Raw genomic sequence first — 11,750 nt, 5'->3', positions numbered from 1 at the left:
TTAAGTGGTCAGCCAGTGCACGCAGAGTGCACTCGCTTTTGCTGCGTGACGGGGGAGGATGCAGCGAGAGGTCGTGGCACGGATGGCTGCATGGATGGCTCGTTCTCTTTCTTGTCCTTTATTTTCTTTCTCTTCGTGGCTTCAGCCAGAGGGCCACAGTCGAGTCTGCAGAGTGCCTCCATATCTATGGCTCTCTGCGTTAATGCCCCCCCTGAGGCCCGGGTTAAGCTTAGCCCCGCTCAAACCCCAGCCAAGCCCATCACAGCCAGCCTAGACCACCGCCACAGCCTCTCACTCCAACTCCTCCACTCCATCCATTATGCAGCCAATAGTCCCAGCTGCAGCACTCTCGACTCTCTTTTCACCCCCTACATTTGCTCCTCTCATATGCCTACTCATTCCCCGTGCTGGGCTCAGTTGTTCATTCGCTCATGCAGACACTCAATCAGCCATGCAGCTCAGACAGTCAGTAATCAGGCTCTCATTCATGCAGGACACATAAAACTGCCACCCATGTACTCTGTTGTTGAAGTGATAGACTGAATTGAGTTTTAATTGAATTTAGATACATCTTCATAATTGCTGACAATCATTACACAAGATATTTACAGTCATTATGAAATATTACAATTGGAATTTACAGAAACTTTGTACAAAATATGCCTGACTTCAATGCCTGGATAGTGGGGTCCTTGTTAAGCCATTTCCGGAGAGCAAAACATTGACCCAAAAGTCACTGGTGTCTGGAAGTGCTTTAGTTTCAGCAAGTAGATGCTTTTAAGAGTCCATTAAAAAGAAAAAAAGAGAGAAAATCCCAAAAGGTACAGAGTCAGCAAAGTTGTGAATTGTGTTTTCTTTTTCTTTCTTTTTTTTTATCCTCAGTTAAATTGCTCTTTTCTTTTTTCGTTATCTTTTTATTTTCTCGACTGAATGGAACATTTGATCTGTAATTCAACTGCAAAAACAACAACGAAGACCCATTTAAATAGAATAAATCCATAATATTTACACAATAATGTGAGTACTGGTTTATAAAAATGAATCATCTGTTTTTCTTTAAATATGACTTTATGTTTATCTACATTTTTTTCAAAACAGAAACCTATAAGCACAATGGAACGCATCATACTTCTATCATTCAATTCTACTGATAATGATGGATTGTGGATTGCCATATTTATGCAGCAAGTCTGGTTGCAATGAAACTCAGCTCAAAGTCCCCACAGCAGCCTAGGTTGCGTTGAAGCCGTTTCAAGCCTCTCGAGCTCCTTGCGTGATGGCGGAAAGTTTAGGGAGTCAAGTTAAGTCAAACAAAACAAACGAGAAAAAGAAAAGAAGAAGAAATAAACACGCGTGGTGAAATGGATTCGATTCCATCAGCAAAAGCGAAAACAGAAACTTGGCTGAAGCTTCAGTGTCCACTCTTCTTTCGGCACACAGCAAGCTTTTCCTGTTGAGTGTTGCCACCACGAAAGCCCCACATAGACATCCAGAGAAGAGCACGCCCCCTGCTGTCCACCTGTTCCCATCCAGCGACGCTCAAAACAATCCACCCAGGTGAGTCGTGCTAAGCCAAAGCTGCAAACGTTAGCTGACAGGACAACCTCTACTAGCACAACTAAAAATGCTTTGCACTCCATCATCATCATCATCATCATCATCGTGAGATGCAAATGAAATCAAACATAAGCATGCTTTTAAAGGATGTTTTTGATATACAATAATTATAGGAAAATAGACTATCCAAGGATGACTCCTTTAAAATCATTTATAAAGCTTTCCTGGATGCAGACAGCTCGGCTACGAAGTAAATAGATACTAAACAAAAGAAATCCTTAAAAGTATATGCAAACACAAGCATAAATATTTGATCCACAGAGAGTAAGCTACGAATGACAAATATTAGTGATATATTGAAATTCTGGAACAGGCACCGTTTCTGTCTTTTTAAAACTCTCTCTTCTTTTCTCAAGAGCTTGACAGTCGATTTGAAGGTGTTTCCCAAATCCTAAAAGAGTCACTGCCGACTGAAGTGTTGGGTGCTGCTGCAGTCCGTCTAAAAGTCTTTTGTATCTCCGTATTTTCTCTAAAACGAACCACCTAAAAAAAGTCGGTGCACTGTTCATCTCACATTCTCTCTCTCACACACATCCTCTCTCTCATCTCCTCTTATTTTTTCCCTCCTCCCCTTCTTCCCTCTTTCTTTACATGCCTGCCGCGAGCCGGCTCGGTTTAATGGACGTAGTAAAGCCAGTAGACCACGTTGAAGAAGGAGAAGACAGTGGGGAAGATCATCCTGGACCACTTGTCAATAGAGTTCACGTCAGACAGGTCTGGGATGTTCACCTTGAGCTGGGAAGCCCGTCTCCGTAGGCGCGACTTCTTCTGGGCGTGGCGCTCCAAGGCGCTGTGGCCATAGTTCTGGCGTGCCATGGCTGCCCTGCGGTACTGCAGCGTCGAGCTATCATAGGCCAGCATGGTGTTGCGGGGGTCTCCGGGTGCTCCGAGGCCCCGGGACAGATCCCCGGCGCCGCCCATCTCATTCTTCATCTCCAAGGTGCTGAAGAGGATGTTGTCGTCGGGGGTCATCTGTGTGAAGGTGCAAACAAAACAAAACAAAACAAAACAGGCGCAGCCATGAGAAGTTACTGCCAGGGAGGAAATTTTGGAGCGTTCAGTCTACGTCTAGCAAAATTATAATTGAAGTTGTAATGATAATTATGCAGTTTACTGTGTAAAAACACTGATGGGGTGCTAGAATGGGTAATGCAAATGAGTCAAAAATCGTGTTACTTACAGTGAAGAAAAGATTTTAAGCATTTTAAAAAAAGCTCTAAATAAATCATTGATCATCTGTCGTCATTATCTGAGTGACAATACAACCACAAGACTATGAGATAACACTCCTGGAAAAGCACAACGCACTCCACAAACTTAATTCTCATGGAGAAACCTTCATTGCCATGTCAGAATTTCAACCAGCGTGTGGTTAAAATTCTGTCGATTCACAAGACAAACTGAACAAAAACAGAAAAGAGAAAAGCAAAGGAAAAGGAAAATGTGACAGGAGAAGGTTGAGAGAAACTGTAAAGGACTTTGCAAAGATGGAGGAGAGGCTAAAAGGTTCAGGGCAGGTCAGGAAAGACGTTGTGGGAAGTGAATTCGGATCAACATTTCTTCATCCATAGCCTGACTTCTGAGGAAAAACATCCCAATAATCCAATCCCGTCCTGCTGTAAATGTCAGCCTGATGCATTTTGTTGATTTTTTTTTAGGGGGTTTAAAGCGAAGCCACTTAGTTGGAGCTTTTCATCAAACTGCAAATGATTTCTTTCTCTTATCTGGAGATGCTTTTTTTTTCTCTTTGCTTTTGTTTTCTTTTCAATTGCTTCACTTAGTTTCAAGAGATTAATCAGTCACCTTAGAGATACAGTATTTCGGTCTAGATGATATTATCTTAAGAGGAGCTACTGATGTTTTCATTTCTCTTGTTCTCATTTCCTATTAATTCAGATGTACAGCCCAAGTTAAGATTAAATTAATGCCTGCAGAAATCAAACTGCTAAGCCATGTTTGTCAGGAAAATGCATGAAGAGCAAACCAAGAGAGGGAAAAAAACACAATGGTGGGAGTGATGATCAAGGTTGCCTTAAAAAATCTATAAAAAATCAAAGAAATGCACAAAAAAACTACAGCATTTTCCTCTGATCTGGATTGATTCAGATTGATGACATTGTTAGTTTTGACTTTCAAAACCTCCAGTACCTTATTTCTTTGCTCGCCTAGTCCTAATGCGGCATCGTCCACAAAGATGGGATCCCACATCGAGTCATATGCGTCAATTTCCCTCTGTTTCATTCTGGCATACAGAGCATCATCTCTCTGAACTACATTTCCCACCAGCCACTGCAAGCATACAAAATCAGCACTGTTACTTAGGGGGAAATCGTAGCTTGCCACACTCAGAAGGAAAGGGTGTTTGATTTCTTTTTCCTTATGCTGCCGTTGTTCTTGCTAACTTTAGCAGCTGAATAAAATTTAAAGAGAAGGCTTTGGCACCACAGCCAGTGATTTTTCCGAGGCGCCTTGCCCTTTGGGAGACACAGAAATATGGAGATAAAGTATAAGCCAGTCATTGCTTCTGCATTCACTCTTTCAGATCCTAGCTGAGTAATAAAGTTGATACACAGGGCTAAACCAGTGAGAAATGGAGAGCTAGAGCAGGAGTAAAGAGTGCTGGTAAAGGATATCAAGCATTGATCACAGCATCACATTGACCTTGAAAGGAGAAGAGGTAATTTTCTCGCACAGAAACAAACACGCACATTAACTGACAACACGGATACCTTTGGAGGAGCTCGGCTCGCGCACGTACCTTGTTGGGGTCGGGTCTCAGCTTCTCGTTATTGGCGGTGGCTGCTTTCTCGGCCGCCTTCTTCTGTCGCTGGGGGCCCTGGCCGAAGAAGATGTAGTTGACGAAGGCGTACTCCAGCAGGGCCAGGAAGACAAAGACAAAGCACCCCATCAGGTACATGTCAATAGCCTTCACGTAGGGGATCTTGGGGAGCGTCTCTCGCAAGTGGGTGTTGATGGTGGTCATGGTCAGCACCGTGGTGATCCCTGGACATCAGCAGAGTCACAGTTTCAGAGACAAAAGCCCCGCATGTGATGTTTTGTGTCAGGTGTTAGTGAAGTTTAGTCGCAATATTCAACTGTTATAATGATAATCACTTTTGTGCTTCATCCAGATTTCTGTCTAGAATTTAAAGCTTTAAGAGCTTTAAAATCAAATTTTATTTATTTATTTACGAGTTGCCTTGAGGTGCTTTATACTGTAAGGTAAAGACCATACAATAATACAGAGAAAATCCCAACAGTCAAACTGCCCCCTTTGAGCAAGCACTTGGAAACAGTGGGAAGGAAAAACTCCCTTTTAACAGGAAGAAACCTCCAGTAGCACCAGGCTCAGAGAGGGGCAGCTATCTGCTGCGACTGGTTGGGGGGAGGGAGACAGGACAAAAAACACACTGTAGAGGAGAGCCAGAGATTAATATTAACTAATGATAAAACACAGAGTGGTTTATAAACACATAATGAGTGAGCAAGGCAAGAAACAAAGTGCATCATGGGAAGCCCAAAGCAGCCTAGACCTACTGCAGCGTAACTAAGGGAGGATTTAGAGTCACCTGATCCAGCACGAACTACAGTGGGGCAAAAAAGTATTTAGTCAGCCACCGATTGTGCAAGTTCCCCCACTTAAAATGATGACAGAGGTCAGTAATTTTCACCAGAGGTACACTTCAACTGTGAGAGACAGAATGTGAAAAAAAAAATTCCATGAATTCACATGGTAGGATTTGTAAAGAATTTATTCGTAAATTAGGGTGGAAAATAAGTATTTGGTCACCTCAAACAAGGAAAATCTCTGGCTCTCACAGACCTGTAACGTCTTCTGTAAGAAGCTTTTCTGTCCCCCACTCGTTACCTGTATGAATGGCACCTGTTTGAACTCATCATCTGTATAAAAGACACCTGTCCACAGCCTCAAACAGTCAGACTCCAAACTCCGCCATGGCCAAGACCAAAGAGCTTTCGAAGGACACCAGGAAAAGTATTGTAGACCTGCACCAGACTGGGAAGAGTGAATCTACAATAGGCAAGCAGCTTGGTGTGAAAAAATCAACTGTGGGAGCAATCATCAGAAAATGGAAGACATACAAGACCACTGATAATCTCCCTCGATCTGGGGCTCCACGCAAGATCTCATCCCGTGGGGTCAAAATGATCATGAGAACGGTGAGCAAAGATCCCAGAACCACACGGGGGGACCTGGTGAATGACCTGCAGAGAGCTGGGACCAAAGTAACAAAGGTCACCATCAGTAACACACTACAACGGCAGGGAATCAAATCCCGCAGTGCCAGACGTGTTCCGCTGCTGAAGCCAGTGCATGTCCAGGCCCGTCTGAAGTTTGCCAGAGAGCAGATGGATGATACAGCAGAGGATTGGGAGAATGTCATGTGGTCAGATGAAACCAAAGTAGAACTTTTTGGTATAAACTCAACTCGTCGTGTTTGGAGGAAGAAGAATACTGAGTTGCATCCCAAGAACACCATACCTACTGTGAAGCATGGCGGTGGAAACATCATGCTATGGGGCTGTTTTTCTGCCAAGGGGACAGGACGACTGATCCGTGTTAAGGACAGAATGAATGGGGCCATGTATCGTGAGATTTTGAGCCAAAACAGTCTCCAGACCTCAACCCCATAGAAAATCTGTGGCGGGAGTTGAAAGTCCGTGTTGCTCGGCGACAGCCCCAAAACATCACTGCTCTCGAGAAGATCTGCATGGAGGAATGGGCCAAAATACCAGCTACTGTGTGTGCAAACCTGGTAAAGACCTATAGTAAACGTTTGACCTCTGTTATTGCCAACAAAGGTTATGTTACAAAGTATTGAGTTGTATTTTTGTTATTGACCAAATACTTATTTTCCACCCTGATTTACGAATAAATTCTTTACAAATCCTACCATGTGGATTCATGGATTTTTTTTTCACATTCTGTCTCTCACAGTTGAAGTGTACCTCTGGTGCAAATTACTGACCTCTGTCATCATTTTAAGTGGGGGAACTTGCACAATCGGTGGCTGACTAAATACTTTTTTGCCCCACTGTATATGTTTATCAAAAAAGGAAAGTTTTAAGCCTAATCTTAAAAGCAGTGATAGTGTCCGTCTCACAAATCCAAACTGGGAGCTGATTCCACAAAAGAGGGGCCTGAAAGCTGACGGCTTTTCCCCCTTTCTACCTTTTAATACTCTAGAAACCACAAGTAAACTAGCAGTATGAGAGCAAAGTGCTCTATTTGGGTGATACAATACTATCAGGTCTTTAAGATAAGATGAGGCCTGATTATTTAGCACCTTAATACTAATACTACCACGATGAACCCTTTAAATTTGATGTTAGTCATCAGTGTGGTCACATTAGCATGCAGAGCTTAACATGCTGATGTTAGCGTTTGGCCCAAAGCACCGCTCTGCCCAAGTCTATAGGTGAGTCATTCCCTGTGCAGGCTATGGTGCACTATAGCTACTGTCTGCCATTTTATTCCACTGGTTTTAGGCAACAAACTGCACAGTTTTCTGCATCTGATGCCATAACTCTGCATTTTATATAAGCTGCTTACAACTGAGGATCTACTATAGAGGCAGTGCATAATGAATGAACACAGATGTCTTTCTCGCTTCGCTGGAATTTGCCCCAGCATCAAACTAACTGAGCTCAGATGCTCATCTCCAAAGTATACGTGCTCGGGAACATGTGCATTTGCTCTTATGCTGTACAATGTATAGTGTTTAATGAACACAAGCAGTCAAATTTGAGAGAATGTGAGTCCACATGGATTAAAAAAAACACCTGAGACTGCGATAGCTTACATCCCGTCGTGCAACCAATGATGATGGAACAAACTGTAGGCTTTAAAAAAAAAGGGCCACATTGCCACTGTAAACATCTGTTGTTAGTCACAGCACGATTCACCTGCTTTCCTGACATGTACACATTGTGTTTGATACATTAGTCATCTGCCTGCACAATCTGCATTTGGTCAGATTCACACGTATTATAAATAACCCGGCAGCCAGCACTGTCACTGTAGCACGGAGCCTCGTCTCCCCATTGGCTGCACTTGTTCTCTTTTGGTTAGGACGCTGAGAGCAGAGCGGGGAGGGGGGGGGGACGGGACATCTTTAAATCACGTTACCCTCTAAACGCACCGTCTGGGACTCTGACCTGCCAGCCGTCCCCACTTCCGAAAAAACAAACGGTGTGTGACAAGAAAGAGACGCGCAAAACGCAAAAGCTACCGACGTGCCAGTTTGACATTGGCGTGAGAGCGTGAGCTCCAAAGTGCACGGTGCATTTAAACAAATACAGCTGCGCTCGGGCTCTGATAAGCTGCGATCTCCGGCCAGCGAGAGGCTCCAAAAGACAGACAGGATGAGAGAAAGACAGCACACTTCAAGGTCGAGCTGCAGTGCCTCTCGCTCTGCATGACTCATGCATATAGTCATCTCTGAACAACAGACATTTAGCCAGGCAGCCTATCACACACTGCTATCACTCACTGTGCTTAGAGCTAATGAGGAAAAAAAGTAAACGCTGAGAAAATACAGGGAAAACATCAGGCTCGCCACAGACACAATAATGCAGAAATCCTGAGCATAATAATGTATGTTAAATGGCTCTTTTCATGCTCTGCTATCATTTGGCTCTGGGTTATTTCTGAGGGTCAGCGCTGAGCAGAAGCGAGCCGATCCTACCCAGGGCCACTCTGGCAGCCGATGCATCGTAGTTGATCCAGAAGGAGACCCAGGAGAGGATGGTAATCAGGATGGAAGGCATGTATGTCTGCAGGATGAAGTAACCAATGTTCCTCTTCAATTTAAAGCTGAGGGACAGGCGGGGGTAGGAACCTGAAGGAGGCAAAGGAGCAGAGGAAGTGGGATAGAAATAGAGTTTCCTCAGTGACACCAAATACATTTTCCTTGACGCAAGCGAGCCTGTCGCATACACTCTCTCTCTAATACTGACTGTCGATTTTATGTTAAAAATAAAAGGCCAAAAAATTGTTAACACAGCAGCTTATGCTAATTAAAACCTGCAAAACCCAGTGAAGCTTCTGCGCACCTGTGGAGAAGACGACGTTCTTGGAGATGAGTTTGTAGTCGACGATCGAGAACTGAGGCAGCTCTATCCTGTCCACGCCGGACACTGCGCCGTCTCCACCTCGCCAGTAAAACTCAATATCATCTGTGGTGTATCCATCTGCAGGGGAAAAAAGCCAGGACACTTAGAGAAACATTATCACCATCCATTAATGCTCTATAATATATCACAGCAAAGTGCTGTAATGTTAAAAGTCGTCTGCGGTTTTGTCTGTCTTTGCCCTTAACTATACTTAATGCTTGGCAATATCCACAGCAGCCGTCACCAACTCTGATTACATCTGAGGGGTCATAAGATGATTAGGAACTTTAAATAACAGGAAATTTAACAACATATTTTATGCTTTCTTGGAAAATAGAATGAAGGTGCCATTTTAGGGCTCTAAAAATATGAAATCACTTTTGGTTTAAAGTATTTAAAGTGTTTAAAATTTAAGGAGGTGTTGCAATTTGACTTTAAGAGCCACAAGCCAGAGAAAAGGCCCGCGGCGCTCACTGCAGAAACAAATCTCTATGATTGTGGTTAGGGTGAGGATCATTAAACTAACACACATTTAAGATCTCCCATTTATCCAGCCACTGCTGCAGAGGCCATCTTTGCATTAGGGGCTTGTCACATTTTAAAATTTTAAGGTTATAAACAGCAGGGAAGATTACAGAAACACCTACAGCCCTCAGAAATCTTTGAGCGGTGCTCTGAGTATTTGCTGGCAAACTTTGTGTAAGCGTAATCTCTATAAACATGCATTTATCCATTTGTCACTCAAAATTAATCATGAGCGTAAGAAGGAGGTGATTGTTGGTGATTTCAAGAACTTGCAGGAAGTAGAAGTCTCTCAGCTCCGTCACCGGGACAAGAAACAGAGGGACGCTCACTAAATATGTGGCTGCCGGTTCACTGCAGGTTTGTTTCCATAACCTGTTTCCATCAACCTGAAACAATTCGTGTAACTGCAAGAAGTTATCTGGTTGACAACGTGTTTATTTTTCAGCACTTTAAAGCAGGAAGCTAATTTCTACATAGCTGCACACATCGTGAATGGAGACAAAGGAACCTATCTGCATATAAAAAATTAATCAACACTCAGCATTTTCAACTCTCTGTGTGTGAAGCATGTATATGTACCAAGAAACATGTTCTCGTCTGAACTTTATCCTGCTACAGTCAACGGAGCGGCGTCGTGTGCTCACCCAGGGAATGGCCGTCTCCCTACTCCAAAGCTCCACTTTGACTGCCGCATGCTCAAAATAGAGGCAGTGACCTATTCAGATGTGATGAATAATTAAAGTCCGAGGCTTTGATTTTTAAAAATTAACACAAAATTCTTTGTTGCTATGGCGCTGACACTGAAGGTGAAGTTAGTCACGTCGGGTTGTTATTGGTCGGACAGGCAGCCGGCTTCACCCACAGGCCTTTTTTTTTTCACAGCAGACATTTTGATTTGTCATAGTTGGAGAAGCTCAGGTGTTACTAATAATATCAGCAATGGCTTCCTTCTGCACGAACCTGCATGCACAATGTCAGGAAACTCAACAGCCACCATTCGGTATATTATTTATACCTGTGCTTTTCCTACTGCGATGTGTCTGCTGTGGAAGAAAGAAACTCTGTCTCTAGGGTGGTTTTAACATCTTGCATCACTGACAGTTAAGGTAATGGCACACAAATACAGATTTTCTTTCTTTCTTCTTCTTTTTTTTTGTTGCTGTTTTTGTTTGAAAGAAAAAAAAAAGAAATCCCCCGAAACAGCTGGGTCCTGTAGCTCATGGCCAATATTACTCAAACAGGAGTAAATTCTGCATCTGTTAAGGTTCTGCAACACATTTGGTGCTCTGGTGAGTATTCACAGCAGCAGGATGAAGTACGTGGGATCGACTCAAAACAAACTCACAGTGTGTGATGACAGTAATGAAGAAGGATGTCCATCAGTGCAACACAGAAGCTCTCTGGTGCAGAGGGAGCACCAACTTCTCCGATATTTGTTTAAAATTAGTCTTATTCTTTAATTAAAGCTTTTCTTGCCAGGGCAAACTATGGCACTGAATACTGAATGCATCTGCAGAGCATAAAGCAGTGGATGCTGGAACTCCACACCAGCAGATAAATAAGCTCTACCGTTATCGTCACAGCATTACCCCAATTAGTGTACCATGCTGCTGTTGAGGTGCAGCTCGGTTAAGTTCTTATCGGCTACGTCAGGCTGGGGATCAGCGGGGTGTTGAGTCATTTGGTAGAGGGGAGTTTTTTTTCAATATGAAGGGAGCAGTTTATGGCCAGTACATTCAGTTAGTTTGTAGCTCCATTCGTTCCAGACCATTGTCTCTGTTAGTGCATTACATCACTGCACTCAACCTGGTCTATCAAGACTGATATGAAGGGTGCCTGAGCCAAAGATGTGCATGGATACTGTATGTCAGCATTTATATGTGCATAACAGATCGTATTAGTTGGTGTTAGAGGGGAAGAAATGCTTTCTTTTTTTTTTCCTCAGTGCAGCACGTGAGTCCCACGGCCTGAGCCGCAGCAGTGAGTCGCTGATGTATCGGGGGTTTCTGGGGTTTTAAAACTTGTGTCTGTTAAAAATGCATTGAGTTTATCAAGGGGAGTGAGACTTCTCTGGGCTCATTAGTCTGAATAAAATAGCATGCTCTGGCATGAAGAGATTCCAACGTTAAAACCGTTGCCAGTTAATCCATATGAGAGCAGATACTGCCTGGTGATCAAAACTGGAGCTGTGTGTGTGTGTGTGTGTGTGTGTGTGTGTGTGTGTGTGTGTGTGTGTGTGTGTATTTCTGCCTGAGAGAGGAGGAGAGAAAAAAAGAGCATATGAGTGATGGAGAGAGAGATAAAAAGGCTGGGAGGGAAAAAAAAGAAGAGGATGAGACCGTGCGAAGAAAGGAGATGAGAAACGGAAAGAGAGGGTGATGGGGAGAGAGATGGCAAGCATAATGGGAGAGGAGCAGCGGGGGAGGGGGGGTGGTTCTGACCCGCGCTGTTTTTGTGCTGCTTAACGCTGCTGG

General features: G+C 43.6%; 1 protein-coding gene across 2 annotated transcripts in view; it reads right to left on the bottom strand.

Moving 5' to 3' along the window:
• Positions 1-516: 516 nt before the first annotated feature.
• Positions 517-11,750, bottom strand: part of gabrb2a (gamma-aminobutyric acid type A receptor subunit beta2a) — a 33,210-nt gene continuing 21,976 nt past the window's right edge. The window contains exons 6-10 of one of the 2 annotated variants that reach the window (XM_085477247.1): positions 8,692-8,829; positions 8,325-8,477; positions 4,376-4,620; positions 3,766-3,906; positions 517-2,589 (exon numbers count right to left, since the gene is read on the bottom strand). In XM_085477247.1, the coding sequence (XP_085333373.1) occupies positions 2,233-2,589; positions 3,766-3,906; positions 4,376-4,620; positions 8,325-8,477; positions 8,692-8,829 (1,034 nt within the window). In that variant the 3' untranslated portion in view covers positions 517-2,232. The remainder of the gene's footprint in view (positions 2,590-3,765; positions 3,907-4,375; positions 4,621-8,324; positions 8,478-8,691; positions 8,830-11,750) is intronic. The other variant, XM_085477255.1, reaches the window with a different exon arrangement.

Source organism: Copadichromis virginalis, linkage group LG2, assembly GCF_057382275.1.
Source record: "Copadichromis virginalis isolate Kocher_CV1m ecotype Utaka linkage group LG2, C_Virginalis_male_GT1.1, whole genome shotgun sequence".
NCBI lineage: Eukaryota > Metazoa > Chordata > Actinopteri > Cichliformes > Cichlidae > Copadichromis > Copadichromis virginalis.
This window is presented reverse-complemented; position numbering and strand designations above follow the sequence as displayed.